Here is a 20,358-nt window from a genome sequence, read left to right on the forward strand (position 1 = left end):
GACGAGCCTGGAACTCTGAGCCCTTGCAGAACAGGGACCGGTGTTGGGGTGACAGGAAGAGGTTGGGCAAGGGGTCTCTCCAGGTCTGGAGGGGTAGGGAGATCGCTGGGGAAAGGGCAATTGGCCTGGATGCAAAAGAATTTGAAAGCTGCTAAAGAGGAACAAGACTGGAAGGAAGTCACAACAGCTCTGTGTATTTTCCCTTCCCTATACCAGCTCAGGGCCTTAGGATTTCTAGACAATCTCAGGAGGAATCTTCAAGGGTAAAGGTAGAGGGCAGACTGGACAGCTCTATCCATGGTAATGTCATGTCATCCTTAAGTGGTTGTTCAGGATGGGGTCCCTTCAGTCCAAAGCTTTAGCTCTGGGGGATGGAGAAGAACAAGAAGAGTCTTGTACCAGAGGAGGTGGGGATGGCATGTCTAGCGTGGGAAGAACTTGTCCCTCTCCATGAGATCGGTGATACCTGAAATCTTTCAACAGAATTAACTAAACATAGGTTCCAGGGGTAAATATGACCTTAAGAAAAATTCCTAATCTGAGCCTTGGTTTTATTATCTGTAAAAATGGAACAGTGTCTGCTTGGTAGGGCTCTAGTAATGACTGGGATGTCACACATGAAAGCATCTAATTAACTTAATTAAATTGGTTAATCATTATAATTATCATATTACATTTAACAATGATAATAACTATGTACATATAGTTATAAAGAACTAGTTAAATTTCATAACTGTTAGGGTGGAAATACCTCTGCTGATAGGGACTAGATTTAAGTTCCTTTTGTTTCTGCTGTTGTGTGTGTGTGTGTGTGTGTGTGTGTGTGTGTGTGTGTGTGTGTGTGTGTGTGTGTGTGTGTTGATAGTAGGGTTGAACTCAGTTTCTCTTATTTTCTCTTGCCCTTCTGCTCTACCACTTTCACTATATATCAACTTCTAGCCTTTTGTTGGTTAATTGGAGATGAGTCTTATAGTCTTTCTGCTCACCCCGCCCCCATCCTTGGCTGGTTTTGAACTGTGTTCCTCAGATCTCAGATTCTTCAATAGCTAGGATTTACTAGCATGAGCCATTGGCGCCCAGCATGGTTATAAGTTTGTCATGAATGAGGCGATTAGAAATGACCCCACTGCAAGAGGGCAGGCAAAGCTGTGGAGCAAAAGGTCCTTCAAAGCAGGGGTCAGGTGAAGAGCACATGACACAGAACTGGGAGACTTGCCTCTGGGAGGAAGAATGATTTTTAAGAAACAACTGCCCCGCTTTGTCTTCCTTTGTTGGGCTCTGTTTTGTGTACTTGGGCTTCCTCCGTTCTTTATTTTCCCGTATCAAGCCTCTTGAATCAAAGGCTGGAGATAAGGATCCAGAGATCTGAAATCAGTTCAATTCAAGATCAACTCCTTGAAGTTTCTTGGATGTTTGGGATTCTAAATTCCTCATATGTGATCAGACACAAATATGACTAAAAACCTGAACTAGACAAACAAACAAAAAATAAACAAGGATACTCTCTCTGTCATGTACAGTCATGAACATTGTTGGTTCTCATGTGTCCAGAGCACACAGTGGTGAATTCTTGTCAGAGGGAATAGCGTTGGCTGATTTCTACACTAGAGATGTAAGGTTTGAGTGATGTTTAAAGCGGTGAGATTAAGAGGAAGTACATGCAGATGGGGGGGGGAAGGTCCTGGTACTGTCTAACATTAGATGGGAGGAGAGACAGTCACACATTAGAGGGCAGGGTGAGAAGGAAGAGTCATCTGAGGAGGGTGCATGGGAGCAACCAATGAGGTCAAGGAGGAACTGAGAGAGTGGTATACCCAGAGTCATGTGACAAGTGACTGAGGAGGAGTGGCTTGTTGTATCACATGCTGCTGATTGAGCAGTTGAGATGAGAACTGAAGATTTAACTTTTGGGTTTAAAAATGCAAAGGCCATTGATCTCCTTGACAGGAGCAGATTTGGAGAAATGCTGAGCAGGGAGAAGGCATGGGGTACAGAAAGAATGGGAGACGGCGGGTAGTCATAGCTCTTTGAGGACTGGTCCATCATGTGCCAATCTCTGTGCCTGGAGATAAAAATAGAAGGCAAGCCAGACGGCCTGTCTGCCTCTGAGGAGCCCACAATCCAGTGGAAGAGAGAGGAAGAGACGTTTAAATAAATCATCATAAAGCAAAATGACAGGTGTGCACCAGGAGCTCGATGAGTGCAGAGCAGAGAGGGCCCATGCCTTCTGAGAAGGCATCTACACCAAGGAAGTTTGGTCTCCTGAATAAAAAGGAGGAAGAAAACATCAGCTGGAAAGGTTTTCAGGGCAAAGACCACTTTTTATTATTTGTACCATAATCTCCAGCACCAAGGAGCTGGGCCCACAGCAGATTTGCTGAATGAATGAATTTTGGTGGGAGGAACTTACAAGGAACTCAGCTGCAAAAAGGCCAGAAATAAAACAACAGAACAGTATAATGATTCAAGGCAGCAACAGTGGGAATAGAGAGCCAACCAAATGTATATGTATTTAGGATGTAAAGAAATATTTGGAAGGAGAGGGAATCTAACTCTAAGGTTCATGAACTATGCTAATTGAGTTAGTTGAGTGCAAGTACCTTGTATTAGTGCCTTTGTATTCTCAGTGCCTATGAGAATAAGTACATGGTGTGATGAAGATTGAATACTGTTTCCTGTGAGGGAGTTAGAGGAGAAGCAGTGAGTTAGAGGTAGGATGAGTGAGACTAGAGAAGACCCTGGGAAGTGGAGACACTGGAAAGATACCTAGAGTAAGATAAAGAGAAGAGAGAGGGAGAGAGCACCAGAGCCACAGTTATGTAAGTGATCAGTTTATAGATGATATCCTATGAATTTTCACAAGGAGAGCACCTAGATGGGAAGAAGAGACCTCTGAGTCAGAACCCAAGGCAACAATACATCAAAAGACCGAAGGAGTAGGCACAGGATAAAACACAGTAAAGGGGACTGAAATAAGTCATCAAGGAGAGGGGAAAAGAATGAGGATGGGTAGTTTGGATGGTTTGATAGCCTTGTGGGGAGAAGGTCTTAAAAACAATGGGAAATAATGCTATCAGTCTTCATATAAAGCAGTAATTAATGTGGAATTATCAGAGGCTGGACTCAGCCAGGGAATTTCAGCAGAAATCTTAGCAAAAACCTGAGATGGGGGGATATAGGCTGATGGAACTAAACTGATCAATATATCATAGTCTGTGAGGAGGACAACCCACTGAACTAGGCATATTTTATTTTATTTTTTATTGTGAAAATACTGTACAGAGGGGGTACAATTACATGGGCAAGATCATGAGTACATCTCTTATCAAGCATTGTAGCCTCCTCCTTTGTTTCCTCTTCCCATCCCTTCCCATCCTTCCCTCCAATCCTCGCCCCCCCCCACCAAAGTTGTAAAGTTCATTTTTTGACATAACGACTTGTACATCTCATTGTTGCAATGGGTCTACCTGTATCCCTATTTAAACGATTTGTTTTTCCCCTTCCCCTCCACAAATTATACCGACATCAAATACAGTGAAAGCAGGGGTTATACTGTGGGGGAGGGACATACAAAGCAACAAAGGAATCATCTTATAAATATGTTAGAAACAATCACATGAAAGAAAAAAACATTTGAATACATATCTTAGAGTGCATTTCCCTAACATCAACTTATCTGATCTTTTCTGCTTGACTCAGACATTAACAAATAATGCAAATAAGGGAAACCATGGGACCTAAGTTTCTTTGGGCCTGGCTTACTTCACTTAATATAATTTTTTCCAAGTCTTTCCATTTCCTAACAAATGGGGCAATATCATTCTTTCTGATGGAGGCATAGAATTCCATTGTGTATATATACCACATTTTCTTGATCCATTCATCTACTGAGGGGCATCTGGGTTGGTTGGTTCCATATCTTAGCTATAATAAATAATGCTGCAATAAACATAGTCGTGCTGGTAGCTTTAGTGTGGTCTTGTTTGTGAACATTTGGGTAAATGCCCAAAATAGACATATATTTTACTATGAGAACCTTGATAGAGAGAAGCAAGCATTGATCATCTGCATGAGGGCTGGTGTGGAGGAGCGTTCTTTCCTAGCTTGATAAAGACCTAGACTCACATGGACTATTTATATCAAAGGAGAAAAATGTGTGACACAAGGAGTAAGAGGTAAAAAAGATGATAAGGGTAGAGCTGACTGTTCTAGAAAGTATCACCTAAAGGAAAGGCAGAGTTCTTTCTTCTCCTGAGACAGGATCACCAGGGAGGGAGGGCAAGAAAGAGGGACCGAGATTGTGGGGAGGGAGTCCATTCATCTCCTCTGCCTGTTTACCTGCTAAGACAGGAACAAATGATGATGAGCTCAGGGGGAGTGTGAAGATCTGAGTTAACAAAGATTGATTGCAGTTACAAATTTCCAGGATATGGAGATGCCTAGTTCCCCCAGAGCTCTCAGCAATCTGAGGTGTGAACACTTGATTAGTGGGGACTGGCAAGGTGGAGGGAAAAGTACTGTTAGGAATGAATGTACTGGTAAGACGTGGGCATGGTTGGGGAGAAACCTCTGACATCTCTGTTCTCTATATGTTGACTTGAGGTTATTGGCCTTCAGTGGGACCCAGTGAGCTCCCAGCCCAAGGTTTAACATCTATGTCTCTGTGGTATTCTTTGGAACCTCATGAGCTAAGCCCAAGCTTTAGCTGCTCCAAATTATACCTACCTATTTCTCTGGGGGTACTCCTCAAAAGAATTTCACAAATATCACATAATCGTTTCAATTATGATATGCTGATTTCTTTCATATGTGAACAGGAACTTAATTCTGTGTGGTTATCCATGTTGTCTACTTATTCCACACTAATTTTTGGTGTGGTTCTTCTATTTTTCACACCTGGATGGAAAACGAATGCAACAAGTAGATCTTCTATGTCCCTTGTCTGTGGAGTTCATTCCATGTTTCATGTAGCTGCTGCTGGCACATGGTAGGGCACTCAGTAACTTAAAGTAGAACTAGATCCCTTTTCTATGGAGATGTTTCAGTTACTAGTGGTTCAACTAAAGTGCTAAAACAACCATTATTCATGGAAAATACTTGCTTGAAGACAAATTAATTCATTAAATAATTCAGTAAAGTTTGCTGACCATCTGCCCTGTGCTATGCAGTATGCTAAGCATTAGGAATGAGAAGATACCTTCCCTATGTCCCTTTATTCGGAGGCTTTATGTTCATACAAAAGACATAGACACAAATGATGAATGAAGAATATATGACAGAAAATGGAAGCATAAAGAAAGGATATAGTTTCTGCATCTGGGGATCAGGGAAAGCATGGCAGAGGTAATGCTATTAAAGAAACCACAAATAGAATTCCAGCAGACAGAAGACAGAGCAGACTGAGCAAGGGAAAGCGCTTGTTGAGGATACAGAGACTGGAGAGCATTGGATTTGGGGAACATTGAGGGTGAAATTCTTTGGAGGCATGGCAAGTAGTCTCACCAAAAAGGTAGGTAGGTGTTGGGCTAACTACAGGGCTACGAATCTGTAAATTCTCACTTAAACCAGACAATAGCCAGGCAGCTCAGTTTGGGATTAAATCTAATATCTCATGATGATGGAGGGGCTCCAGGCTTTGAGGGGCAAATTGATAAATACTGTTGATGAAATAGAAACCTACTCAAAGCTCAGGCATGGTGCTCAAGTAGACCATTGGTGAGTTAAAAACTAAGTAGTTGGGGATGGAGAGTTGAAACGACAAAAGAGATTGTGGCCGATATAGGTAGATGAGGAGGCCAAGAGAACACAGGGTCTAAAGATTTGGGTCAGCAATTTTCAGGTGGGATCCATATTAGTTGGTTTCTCGATAGAGGTGGACAGCCAGAAGGAAAAGGGAGAAAGGGGGGTGGGGAAAAGCCACAGGGAGAACCTAGAGACTTTGCAAATCAGTGTCCTAGGATATTTCTGGGTATGGCAGAGCCCCAGTGATGACAAAGGGGAATGTTCAGACAGGACAAAACTGAAGCCATGGTCAGTCTTACAAACCTACAGGACTCGGAGGTCCTTGGGATCTGGTGGGAGAAGAGGTAGGCAGTAGCTCTCCTCACTTAGAAACTAATCTCATTACACGTAAGGGTAGGGAGATTACAGAGCCAAGTACCTACTGGGCTGGGGTGGTGCTAGTCCATACTTGCTTTGCTGGAGGCTGTGCAGTTTGGAAAAGAAATTTTTATAAAGCAATTTGCATACCACCAGTTTATAAAAATGTTCAAACCACTTGACTCTGTAATTCTACATGTGGGAATTTGCCTTAAGGAAATAGTTCAAAAGAATGAGGCGTCTATGTTCCTTCATCCAAACATTAACAATTAATTAAGCCATTAATTAGACATTATGTATTTGTACTGCACATGTTCCAGGATCTCTGCTCGACAAATAGGCATGCTTACTGTGGGGATGTTTATGAAACTAGAACATAGTGAACAGCCTAAAGAATTTGAAATGCCACAGGGGTTTAACAGAGCAAGAGACAATCATGCACTAGGCTGTTTTGCTTCAATACTCAGGGATACCAGTAGAAATCAGAATGGGGGTTAGGCCACATTCACAGAACTGTGCTGTCTGAACTTGATTTCACAGAGTCCCTAAGAGTCAGAGTCAATGACAGTGAAGTGGGTATGACAGTGTTGCCACCTCATGGGGTTCCTGTTGAGACTAAATGAAGAAAAGATGTGCAAAGTGCTTGGCATACTTCCTAGCACATGAGTACTCAGTAAAAACCAAGCCAGCTGTTTTGAACTCCTGGCTAGCACTCTACCACGTGAGCCATAGCTCCTCTTCTGGCTTTTTGGTGATTCATTGGAGGTAAGAGTCTCATGGACTTCCCCTGCCTGAGCTGGTTTTGAACTGTGATCCTCAGATCTCAGATTCCTGAGAAGCTAGATTACAGCTATGAGCCACCAGCATTCAACAAGCTGTGGTTTCATCAAATATGGGAAAACGTGGGTCAATTGAAAGAGACTGACAGAGGCTAACCAAATTGTTACTCCAGGAAATATTATGAGTAATTTGTCTCCCAGGTTGTGTCTGCTATCCTTGCACTCAAACCTATTCTTAATGAATATTTTTATTATGTTTAAGTAGTTGTACAAAGGAGTTGCCATTCCACAAATCACTTTTTTTCTGGAGGGTCCAGTTGTAGGGCCTGAACTCTGGGTCTGGGTGCTGTCCCTCAGCTCTTCAGCTCAAGGCTAGCGCCCTACCACTTGAGCCACAGCGCCACTTCCAGCTTTTTTCTTTTTGTTTATGTGGCGCTGAGGAATCGAACCCAGGGCCTCATGCATGCAAGGCAAGCGCTCTACCACTGAGCCACCTTCCCAGCCAGCCCCAACAAATCACTTTATGAATACAATGCATCTTGATCAACGTCACCCCTTTCCATATTCTCACCCACCCCTTCCCTCACTTTTCTTAATTTTTAGGACATGTATTGAGATTGTTTTTGCCACTTAACAAAGCAGTTTATGTATATAAATGCATCTTGCTCTCTGTCATCCCTTCAACATTTTCACTCCCCTTTGATGCACCCTTCCCCTTATTTTTCCTCAATTCCATGGTATATACAGTGAATTCTTAACTGCATTCTTCCTCCCCTTTCCTCTTTATTTTGCTAAATCTCTTCCCCTAACTCTATCAACCCCACCCCTGCTTGGATGTACCCCTCCCCTCCCATTTCTTGATACTTATTTCGTTTGGCTTTGCAAGTGACATAGAAAAATTCAGAAATGGGCCAAGCACTTTGACTTATCAGCTGATCTGAGGAAAGTCAAAATGATGAACAGGTTTCATTTTCTTTTTTCTTCCCAGCCGTGTTTGGTCAGCGCTTGGATGAAACTGTGGCCTATGAACAGAAGTTTGGCTCTCACCCGGTGCCCATCCTGGTAGAGAAGTGTGCAGAGTTCATTCTTGAACACGGTGTGAATGAAGAGGGCATCTTCCGTCTGCCTGGGCAGGACAACCTCGTTAAGCAACTGAGAGATGCTTTTGACGCTGGGGAGCGGCCCTCCTTTGACAGGTATGCTGTTCTTGCCTGAGGTATGATATATATGTCTCTTCTACCTCTCCCTGCTAGCTGAGCTACAGATGCACACAGACATATTCAGGAGTTCTAGCTCACAAAAGAAAAAGGTCTTTTGTTCTCACAGTTCTGAATTTGGGACCTGGAACCCAGCTAGGAGAGCTTAGGTAAGAGACAATGATCTGAACAGATTCAAGTGATGCTTCAAATATAAGGGAAGAGGCTGAAAGGGTAAGGAATACAGAATCTGAGACCCACCCTTTCTAGGAAAGCCTAGAAGAGAAGCCTATACAGACAACATGGTTAAGAATCTACTATATCTATGGCACTTAGGGTCTTCTTCCGTGTTCTAGAAGAATGAACATTTCAAATTAGTCTCCAAGACTATAGCACTCCCTGACTTACCTCAGTTCTGTGCCTTTTGTGGGGAGCATATATGACTGTGACAGCCTTGTGTTCTCCCAAGTCTCCTCTGTGGCGGCTGCCTACCCTCTTCTGGACATGTCCGGTGTAATGACATTTCCCTTCAACTCTTCTCCTCCTTCCTCCTCCTGCCACTTGGCAGGGCTTTCCCACTGGGTTGTGCTGAGCTGCTACACCCTCCACCCCTGTGCCTATTATGCAATGCCCATTCTGGGGGGACCTGCAGACACTTGTCCTACTGGCATCAGATCCATTGTTCTTTCCAAATTACCAACCCACAAGGCAAGATTTAATATGATAAGCCTAAATTCCATTTCTTTTCAAACACCGAAATCCCCCAAAGCGTATTTAGGACAGAGGGGAAAGCTGCAGACTTGAGTATTGGGCTTGTGTGGTCATTGTCCATGTTTCCCTTCCCCACCACCCTGCTTGTACCCCAATCACCAGCATGGCCCATCTTTTCTATGTAACATTTCTGAGGTCTATCTGTTTCTGTCTGTGCTCACTGCTATAGTCTCAATTTGGAGTCTGCTCCTGGGCCCTAAATAAAGAGTAGATCTCATATCTTTTCTCCCATGACTCTCCACACCTCCTTCCCTTCCCCCTTTCTCCTGTCCTGCTCCTCACCATCTCCCACACATCACACACAGTTCAGATGAACATGATCCATGATTGGCCTCCCTCTCTGCTACCTCTAAGCCAGACTGGCTTTCTGAGAGTCAGTCTAACATGGGTCACTTTCCCTTCAGAGATATTGTACTGGTTTCATTGACCTCTTGTTTGGTTGTAGGGTTTGGAAACATTTACATCACTTATAGACTCCTTTTTTTTTTTTTTGCTGGTCCTGGGGCTTGAACTCAGGGCCTGGGCACTGTCCCTGAGCTTCTTTTGCACAGGCTAACACTCTACCATTGAGCCACAGCACCACCTCTGGCTTTTTCCAATTATGTGGTACTGAGGAATCATACCCAGGGCTTCATGCTTGCTAGGCAAGCACTCTGCCACTGAGCCACATTTCCATCCCCATAGATATTTTTAACCTCTTGAAACAATACATTTTAGAAATCACTGAGTGGCAGAGGGGGATTGGGAGGACAGAGCCCCTTTCTGATGTCCCCATCAGCAGGTCAGTGGATGCTTCCTTAGATCTTCTACATTGCCCAAATTGTATGTTCCACCAGAAGAATCCCCCATTGGCTCACTAGGATCGAATCTATATGGGGACTCTTGTTTTGGAGATTCTAGCACAGGTGTAGAAAGTTCTTATTAGAGATAGAAATGTAAAGTTAGCATTTTCCTTATCAGTTCTCTGTTGGGCTGGATACTGCTTGGCCACAAAGCTGATGTATTTCCCATACCTATACTTCTGTGAGAAACAGGCAAATGGATATTCCACATCATTAGCACTCCTCTCCAAAGCAAGGGCCATCGGAGCCTTCTGAGGGGCCTAGGGTAACTTCTGGTGAATGAGTTGTTAAATTCAGAATCCACGCAGTGCCTAGTGCTTGAATATATACAATCATTTGAGCCTTTTCTGCTAGGTTGGAGGATAGCCAATTCAGGAAAAATGATGCTGGAAGCATCAAAAAGACTATCAGAATGACATCTGAGTCAGTCTTAATTTGGTGGGGCATAGATATCACATAAAAATGTATAGAACCAACTGTAGAAGTTCCCTTGTGTTAAGAGAACCATGAAAACTTAGAACAGGGAACTCTTGACATGGTATGGTGTTTAGAGAGGTTGCTTCTGCCAAAAGAAATGGTGTTTATACTGAGATCCAATAACAAGAATGAGATGTTAGCCAGATCATCAGTTGGCAATATCAGGCTGACAATGTGGAGGGTTTACAGTCCCAAGTGTGTGTGTGTGTGTGTGTGTGTGTGTGTGTGTGTGTGTGTGTCCATTTGTCCTTTTATTATAATTCTGACCCATCTTGTATTCATTTGTATCTTTGTCCATTTGTCCTTTTATTATAATTCTGACCCATCTTATATTCATTTATATCTTTATATGTGGCTATAATCACTTTCTCTTTCTAGTGTTGGAGATTTTTATTGTCTTTAGTTTCTTCTGATCAAACTTATTTTTTTAATGGATGGTATTTTTCTACCAAGAATCCAGTTCTGACTTGTCATTTGTGTTCTTTTCCTCATCTCAATCCCTTGTTTCCTTTGTTCATTCTGTGTTTTCTCTGTGTTGGGGGCTGGTCCAGGCAGAGCATCAGTGAACAGGAAGCTGGAGGCAGAGCTACCAGATAGAGGCTGGGGCAGGATCCTGGGGAAAAAAACCAAATGACCTTCTGAATAGGGCAGTTAAAGGACAAGAGGGGCTTCAAGGGTTTTGCATGAGTTTGGGGCTCATATATTGAAGAGATTTTGGAAGTTAATTGTATGTGTGTTAGAATCCCTAGACTGGTCTGCTCTTTTCATGGGGACATGAAGAGAATGCCACTCCTGCAGATTGTCAGCTGATTGTCTTTCTGTCTGTTCCTTGGGAACTTCCCATCATGTGTTGACAACTTTTCCCAGCTAGCTCTGTTCAGAGATATTTTTAGACAGCAATTCAGCAGGGTAGGACTTTTCAGAATCTCCATGTTAAGGGAACAGTTCCGCCCCAGATTTCCTGAGGGCAGCCATGGAGCGTAGGCAGGGATCTGTGCCAGCTCTGTGTTTTCTTTTAGAGGTAGAAAGTTCATAGGCTATGAAGGAGGGGCAGAGAATGGAGAGAACTGTAGAACAACCACTGGCTACCAAGAATAAAAACAAAATATCGTACACAAAGCTCAAGGCAGAGCTTTATAGACAAGTTCTGATGCTCTTCTTTCTCTTGCCCCAAATATCTCTCTTTTCCTTCTGCTGTCCAAATCTACCTCCTGTCCCTCCTCCAAGAGGAATATCACCCCAGTCAGCTTTCATTCCCCTTTGCTGAATGGTCCACGACAGACAGATATATGGACCATAGAGTTTAAGAGCACAATAAGCCAAGCCATCTAGGTATGTGTAAACCCTCTGAGTTCCCATAGTGACTCAATTACCCGATGCACTTCTCAGAACATGTTCTCTTTGTTAAGCAGTATGTGAATGTACGTGGAGATTCAGATTAATTTTCTCTTATAATGCTGCAAAATAAATTCAGTTACCTCCAAGCCAGAGCTCAGCAAACTTTTGATAATGGGCCACATAGTAAATATTTAGATTTTTCAGGCTAGAGATCTTTTGCCACAGCTATGAGCAGTGTGCTCTTACATTTAGGAAGCATAGTAGAATTGCGTAGATCAATGAGTATGTGGGGGTCTAAAACTTCATTGTATTGAATTTCATAGAACTTCCACAAGCTGTGAGACAATTTTTAAAAGTATTTTTCCCTCGGCCATTTAAAAATGTTGAGAATCATTTTCCGTTTGCAAGCTACATAAATACAGGTGCTGGTCCAGCTCTACCTCTTAGCTGTGGCTTTTCAGACCCTGCTATGAGTTGGAGAAGCTGAACCACAAAGCCTTGCTTCTTTGCATCAACCAGATACTCATCTGAATGTTGTCTCAGTCCTTGTAATGAGGGACAGGACCTCCTTTCCTCCTCTCCAGGAAGACACACATGCCTTACGCTGTAACTCGCCACTTTTCAGATTTTATCTGGGGTGTTATTTTATCTGAGGAATCACCTATGGCTTCCCAGTTCTGGCTTGGGCATCACTTTCTACACACCTATCCAATGCACTTTCCATACCAAACAGAGTCTCATACCATGGCACCAGCCACACAATTTTGTAAGGATTTGATAACACTTGTGTCCCCTCTGTGGCCTGATGAAGCCAAAGGTCCCCAAATGTCCCTTGGGATTTACTACTGAAATCCCAGTGCTGTCCAAAAGCAAAACAATGGTACTAAAAAATGTAGCAATGTAAACTACACTGCCTACTGATTGAATGAATTATGGGGAAAATACATGAATGGATCTCATTCATTATAAGCACAATGGGAGATTAAAGATAGAGATGCATTAAGGATATAAAGAGGTTAACACTTAAACATCACAGACTAATTTGACAGTGCTGTGAGGTACTGAGTGACTTAAAGAAAGTAGAAAGCAACAAAGACCAAAATAGTCAAAAGAGGTTTCATGGAAAAGTGGGCCTTGACTTTACCTTTAAGAAAATGGGTTGGAAGATGCAGAGAAAGAAGTGTGCAGGGTTGTTGCACTAAAAGTACAAATTAGCAAAAAAAAATATGTTTGGCTGTGATGGCACTCAACCAAAACTCTCCTCTGGAGCCCATGGTTCAATGGAGTAGACTATGTAGCAGGTGGAAGAGAAGAGAGTTATGGAATTTCCCGTTCAAAGTATGTTGCTTATTTTCTTCCAGAGACACAGATGTGCACACCGTGGCCTCTCTGTTCAAACTCTACCTCCGAGACCTCCCAGAGCCAGTGGTTCCTTGGAGCCAGTATGAGGGGTTCCTACTCTGTGGGCAGCTCATGAATGCAGATGAGGCAAAGGTTTGTGTCTGCTTATTTAGTTGTTCTGCTTTAGAAGAAAGCAGCTGGTTCCAGAATACTATTGTGGTAGGTGACAATGGGTCAGGGATCCCTATGCACTTTGGTGAGATTCTTTATCTGGGACTTACCAGCAAAAGATGGTAGGTGGTGCCGATGGTGATGACCAGACTCCATACTTCATGAGATGTCATAATCCAGCAAAGAAATGGATACTTGAAGGGATAGCTGGAGTTAGGATAGATGGAGAGGAGAATGATGGAAGGTGACACTGATCAAGATTCATTGTACTCATAAATGGACATATTGAACTGAAACTCCTTTGTATAATTATTTAAAGATGATTTAAAATAAATTTAATAAAATAAAAAAGGAAAGGAATGGAATGGATACTAATCACTTATGTCAGACTCACTTAAAAAATAATAGTAGAGCTGGAGTTGGGCACACATGGCTTAGTCCTATAATCCTGGCCACTCAGGAGGCTGAGATCTGAGAATCATGGTTTGAAGCCAGCCAAGGCAAGAAAGTCCATGAGACTCTTATTTTCAATTAACCAGAAAAATCAGGAAGTTGAGTTGTCTCTCAAGTAGTAGAGCATTAGCCTTGAGCACAAAAGCTCAGGGACAATGTTCATGCCTAGAGTTCAAGCTTGGGGACCAGCAATAGATAGATAGATAGATAGATAGATAGATAGATAGATAGATAGATAGATAGATAGATAGATAGATAGATAGATAGATAGATAGATAGATAGTCAGGGATAGATAGATAGATAGATAGATAGATAGATAGATAGATAGATAGATAGATAGATAGATAGATAGATAGTCAGGGACAATGTTCATGCCTAGAGTTCAAGCTTGGGGACCAGCAATAGATAGATAGATAGATAGATAGATAGATAGATAGATAGATAGATAGATAGATAGATAGATAGATAGATAGATAGATAGATAGATAGTCAGGGACAATGTTCATGCCTAGAGTTCAAGCTTGGGGACCAGCAATAGATAGATAGATAGATAGATAGATAGATAGATAGATAGATAGATAGATAGATAGATAGATAGATAGATAGATAGATAGATAGATCTGGATGCCATTGGCTGATGTCTATAATCCTAGCTGCTAAGGAGGCTGGGATCCTACCAGCCTAGGTAGGAAAGTTTGTGAGACTCTTATCTCCATTTGTCCACCCCCCAAAAGCTGGAAGTAGAGCTGTGGTTCAAATGGTAGAACAACAAAAATTAAAATGAATAATGGAAAAGGTACTGTGGTCTTGATGAGATCCACAGGGATACAAGGCCAAGCTGACCAAGCTGGAGGGCGGCTCCAGTTCTGTGATGGACATGGATGTCACATGTGGTTGCTCAAGGAATGCATGTGCCCTAGAGAGGACATACAGGGAACTGTTCTGTTCTTCGATCTTTTTCAGCTACTGTTGCTCATGGGTCAATAATCTCTGTCTGTAATATCATGCCTGAGAGTGCAAGCACTTATCAACTAGAGAACTAACAACTGATGGTAACACCTTCATGGTGTGTGTGTGTGTGTGTGTGTGTGTGTGTGTGTGTGTGTGTGTGCTGGAGCTTGAACTCAAGGTCTGGGAATTGTCCCTTAGCTTTCTCACTCAAGGATGTCACTCTTTCAATTGAGTCATCTCTACTTTCAGCCTTTTGGTGGTTAATTAAGAGTCTCACAAACTTTTCCACCCATGTTGGCTTTGAACTACAAACCTCAGATATCAGACTCTGAGTAGCTAAGATTATAGGCATGAGCCACCAGTACCCACCTTTTAATTGAGATTTTTAACACCAAGGCCCATAAGTATATTTATGCCATTTTGCTATTATAACTAAGTGCAGTTTTGTTGTTGTTGTTGGTCCTGGTAGTGTCACAAACTCTCTCTAGCAAGCTGGTATACAGCAAAACCTGTGATTACCACTTATATTTAACTTTGATTTTGCCATTTGACATACTGAAATTAAACTTATTTAGTTAGACCAGTTGAACTCCCTTCAATGATGGAACTGTTGTATATCTGCACTGTCTAATGTGATCACCACCAGCCATATATGTCTATTGGGCACTCGGAATGTGGCTCATGAACCTGAAGAAGCAAAGTTGTACCTTTATTTAATTTTAATTTATTTCAGTTTTAATAGCTGTTGTATTAGACAGCACAGCAACAACTTAATCTAATTCTCATATCCACTGTGATATGAGTTGTTAGGTGACCAACGAAGGTAACACACTTGAGTGACGTTTGTTTGCTACCTCACTTCAGGTTAGTTGCATAGCTTGCTTCACAGACTACATAAACGTACATATGAAAAGATAAATAGTGCCTATCTCTCCCTGTGAGAAAACACAGATGAAAGCATCTGTGTCTTGAGTGACAGTAGGGAACATTATGATTTGAGTAGGTCCTGGCACAAGAAATAAGGCAATCGTACATTTGGAATTAGAACAGAAAGAGAACAGTAACGGTATCTAAGATGTTACAGTTATAAACAAAAATCAGATCACATAATCTGATAGAAGACACTTTATATAGGAGTTGTAAATTTTTTAGGGGAGGAAAATGAAGAAGGAAAACTCTTCATTAATACAGATGTATCAGTTCACTTTTGTGAAAGCAGCAACACATTAGAGAATAAGGCTTAAAATTCAGCTGCAAAGGCAGATATTCATCTCACCCCTCCATTCTGGGGAAAGAAAAGGAGACACTGAGATCCTTTTGGCAATATTTCTTCCCCACGCTTTCCCATGAGAGACCTGCTTCTTCCAATGCCTCCTAGCCTCCACCTACTTGAGGTTATTTATTTATTTTTTTATTTTTTGGGTCCGGTCGTCGGGCCTGAACTCTGGGCTTGGGCGCTGTCCCTCAGCTCTTCAGCTCAAGGCTAGTGCTCTACCACTTGAGCCATAGCACCATTTCCGGCTTTCTTCTTTTTGCTTATGTGGTGCTGAGGAATCGAACCCAGGGCCTCATGCATGCAAGGCAAGCGCTCTACCACTGAGCCACCTTCCCAGCCCCTACTTGAGGTTATTATGTCTTTGACAGTCTGATATGTTACCCTCTAGGAAAATCTTGCAGTGATGGTCTCTGGAAGGAGTGAGACATAGCAACTTTTGCAAAGAATCCATTGTCTCAGAAGAGGAGACTTCTCACCACACTTCTCTCCAGCACTCTCTCTTGGCTAGAGAGATTACACCACAGGAGTAGGGATGGGATGTGAGTAAATGAGATTTCAGGGCATGTTTTCATCATCATGGCAGCTCATTGGTGTCCAGGGAGTGCTGGGCTATAAGGAATGCCTGTAGTACTCTCCCAAGCAGGATAGTATAGATGGTGATTTCAGACCCAACAGGCAGCTGTGGATGAAAAGAGCAAAGAGTTCCCTGTCACATGCATTCCTTTAATGACAAGGCCTGACACTTAAAGCCACTGCAGAACTTTCCTCTCTCTTCCCACTGGGCCAATTCAGCCCTGTGTCCCAGCAGAACTCAGCAAGGCCACAGTGCTTGGAAATATTCACAAAAGAATCTTCCTTTCCTTATGACTTTCTAAAAAATACATTTTTATTTTCTTTAGGTAGTTATCCTCACAACTTTGAAAGTGATTCTGAGATAATTGATTGTCATCTAGTTCTTGTTGGATCATTGCATTTTTGCATTAATTAACCCAGGGTTTGAGAATGTAGATTGTCAGAGAATCTGTGCCTTAGAGAAGCTCAAGTTTGAGAGTAAGGTGGATAGTTTAATTACAGACAAGTCTGAAAACTATAGTATATAAAAGCTGAGACCGGGGCTGGGAAGGTGGAAGTGGTAGATCGCTTGCCTTGCATGCATGAGGCCCTGGGTTCGATTCCCCAGCACCACATAAGCAAAAAGAAAAAAGCCAGTAGTGGTGCTGTGGCTCAAGTGGTAGAGCACTAGCCTTGAGCTGAAGAGCTGAGGGACAGGACCCAGGCCCAGAATTCAGGCCCCATGACCAGACCTCCCCGCACCCAAAAAAAGCTGAGACCTTCTTTATACTATTTCTTGCAACTTTCTGAGAAGCTATAGTATTTTACATGTTTGTATATTTGTTGTTGTTTGTTTTTGTTTTATTGTCTGCGGTGGGGCTTGAGCTCAGGGCCTGGATGCTGCCCTTGCACTCTTTTGCTCAAGGCTAGCACTCTACAACTTTGGCCATAGTGCCTCTTCTGGTTTTCTGGTGATTAATTAGAGATAATAGTCTAATGAACTTTACTTCCCAGTCTGGCTTTGAACTGTAATCTGCACATCTCAGCCTTCTGAGTAAATAGGATTATAGGTGTGAGCCACCAACTCCCAGCAATATATATGTGTATTTTTTTGTGTATTTTTAAACTCACAAATCTGTAGGAATAGGGTGCTGGCCAATGTGTTGTATCCATATAGATTTACCAATTCTATTCCCAGTTCACCTTGCTGGTGAATAGCAACAGCTCTTAATATTATCAAAAATCTCTTCCCAGGCTCAACAGGAGTTGATAAAGCAGCTCTCCAACCTTCCTCGTGACAACTATAGTCTCCTGAGCTACATCTGCAGGTGAGATGCCACATCAGGAAACATTCACTGGGTAGAAGAAGAAAGAGACTCTCTCTGAGATAACAGATTCCGGTCTAGGACTTTGAAAATTCATCTCTGCACACATAGTATTGAGAAAGCTTTCTGTTTCCACAAGATAATTTCAAGACTCACTCATAACCTGATTGACACACAAAATGAAACACACCCCTTCTACGTGCTGTAATCCTGGAATATGCAAGACACTCCAGATTCCTTATATCTCTGGTCTTTCTCACTGGAGACCAACCTAATGCTTTGAATGAATTGATTTTGAGCTACCCTTTCTGGGACAATCTCTATGCTGTCCCTGGAGAAACGCCTAACAGATAGATTGACATAGGTCAGCTGGACTGGGAACCTGGGTCTTCCTCTCACACTGTCTTCAATTTTGTCTTTCATTTTTTTTGAAAGAATAGTGACGTATAGTTCCCAAATTAGAACAGTAGTTTTTGACCTGATTTGAAAACTAGGAAGATACAGCAAATCATAAACAAGAAATAAACATCAACTTCAACCCCTAGTCCAGCAATGATACCTGAATTTTTGAACATATGTCCTAAATGCTTTTCAAACATAACTATAAATTTGGTAGAACATTTTGCTGAATTGGAATAAAAGCAAGATCAGCCTTTGTGTGTGTGTGTGTGTGTGTGTGTGTGTGTGTGTCCATGCATGTGTGTGTCCTTTTTTTTGGCTACTGTTGTATTGTGAGCATTTCCTTGTGTCATAAAATAAGATTATATTTGGCTTCATAATTTTTCATCATTTTGATGTGATGATTTATTTCACTAACATTTTCTCCATATTTGGAGTTTACATTGCTTCAATCTATCCATTTTTTACATCTTTTGAAAAATATCTAGAAATTCTCTTTCAGCTTCTTAAACAGTGAATTTGAGAGATTCATGTCTCCAGTGAATTTTTAGTTACTGAGCACCTGCTGAGAGTTAGAGATACTTGTTACTCTAACGGAAGCATAGAGCAAAGAGGCCTTATCTCTAAGACTTCTCACTGATAACTTACTCCTCTCTGAAGACAAGATGCCTATAAACTCCTATATAAAAATATGCATATATGTGGAGGCACTATACCTATAAAGTCTTTCAAAGTCAGGATCTAGGGGCACTCAAATACCAATTTTAGTTCTTCTAGTCACCTCTTAGTTCCCTGAACTGGATCTAGATACCTGCTTGTCTGATTCTCCAAACTCAGTCACTGACATGCCCTCAGCAGCTTGGTAACCTTTATCGTTTCTCTTCCCTCCTTGGTCTTAGATTTTCCAAATGAAATATAAACTCCTGTGGGCAGAACAGTCCAGTTCGAATCTCCAAATGGGAGGGAAAAAAATTGGAATCCAATAAATACACCATTTGTACCTGGAAGTGCTTTCTTCTGGCAACTTCCTGTTTTCTATAAGGGATTTCTTGGCTAACCACAGGTTTCTACATGAAATCCAGCTGAACTGCGCTGTTAACAAGATGAGTGTGGACAATCTGGCTACCGTGATTGGTGTGAACCTCATCAGGTCAAAGGTTGAAGACCCTGCTGTGATTATGAGAGGTAAATAGGCTGGTTCGCGATGATGAACAGAAAAAGTAACAGTGACAACACTGCCCCTTGTGTTCATGCACTACTCTGCAGTTTTCAGTCTGTATTTCATTTTCGGCTGATTATCTCCACCGCATAACTAGTCTTATGAGATAAAATTTCTAGTGATCACAGAACACAGTAATCTTACTCTAAAATAGTGTTTCCTAGTCTTTTATTATTACTAGTAGGTATCTTTAATGAGATAGAGCCCAAAAAATCTCAGAAAAACGTTTCCATTCCCCCCCCCGCCGTTAAATGGCCTATTTACCTGATCAAGAGGTTATATGGTACAGTGTAGACTGAGAATAATCTTAACAACTTTTTCATTAGCATCACTTCTGTACCCTTCCTCTCTTCCAGCCTTCTCATCATAATCTACTAAACAACTAGGAAGGGTCCTGTAAGGGGATAAAATGAAATCTTTTGGAGTGTGTAGGGCCAAGTCTGCAGCCATCTCATTAAGTTCAACCCTGGAGAGCTATCTGCCTCCCATCTCTGGTCTAGCATACTACATCTTTTGCCTCTTTCCATCAGGAACTCCACAGATCCAAAGAGTGATGACAATGATGATCAGAGACCATGAAGTCCTTTTTCCCAAGTCCAAGGATGCACCACTGTCTCCCCCTGTCCAGAAAAATGATCCCAAGAAACCACCAGTGCCTCGAAGTTCTGTAGGCTGGGATGCTACTGAAGACTCTCCAGTTTCCAGGACAGAAAGTGTCACTAACACAGTAAGACTCACAGAACTTTCCTGCCCCCTTTAGTCAGGTCATTCCACATAAGGCTACTCTGGGCTGGCAACTTGGGGAGTTATGGGTGATACTATGAGAGTGGTCACAGCTGGTACAGACCTATTCAAACATATCTTGGAAGCCCAGTCTCTGTCAAAATTTAGTCTCTGTCAGGAATGCTCTGGAGGTGAGATTAGTGGCATGCCAATTGTTCAAAGACTGACTAATGAGGTTTTCTCTGAAACCCTATGAGAGAGACCTCTCAGGCATGGTCTAGGGAAGTTCAGTGGAAGGAAATGGATAAAGCATTGCAGATACTTTGGTGAGAGTTGTTGAAAACTCTGGGTGGAAGTCCAGAGAGAACTGGTTTCCTGCTGAAACCCTGAAACGTGATTTCTTTCTCAGAGTTATGTGATGTGTTCGTGTAGTATTTCTCATTCT

The 20,358-nt window shown here is 42.1% G+C and overlaps 1 protein-coding gene across 5 annotated transcripts in view; it reads left to right on the forward strand.

The window, feature by feature from the left end:
* The window catches only part of Arhgap25 (Rho GTPase activating protein 25), a 79,917-nt gene that overhangs the window by 52,650 nt on the left and 6,909 nt on the right, over positions 1-20,358 (forward strand). For all 5 annotated transcript variants that reach the window (XR_001175299.1, XR_001175300.1, XM_013022516.1 and 2 more), the window contains exons 5-9: positions 7,867-8,074; positions 12,864-12,996; positions 17,502-17,575; positions 19,035-19,156; positions 19,721-19,917. Coding sequence is in view for 3 of the 5 variants with exons in the window: in XM_013022516.1 (XP_012877970.1) it covers positions 7,867-8,074; positions 12,864-12,996; positions 17,502-17,575; positions 19,035-19,156; positions 19,721-19,917 (734 nt within the window). In the remaining 2 variants the exon portion in view is untranslated. The remainder of the gene's footprint in view (positions 1-7,866; positions 8,075-12,863; positions 12,997-17,501; positions 17,576-19,034; positions 19,157-19,720; positions 19,918-20,358) is intronic.

This window comes from Dipodomys ordii, unplaced genomic scaffold, assembly GCF_000151885.1.
Source record: "Dipodomys ordii isolate 6190 unplaced genomic scaffold, Dord_2.0 Scaffold63, whole genome shotgun sequence".
NCBI classification, from domain to species: Eukaryota; Metazoa; Chordata; class Mammalia; order Rodentia; family Heteromyidae; genus Dipodomys; species Dipodomys ordii.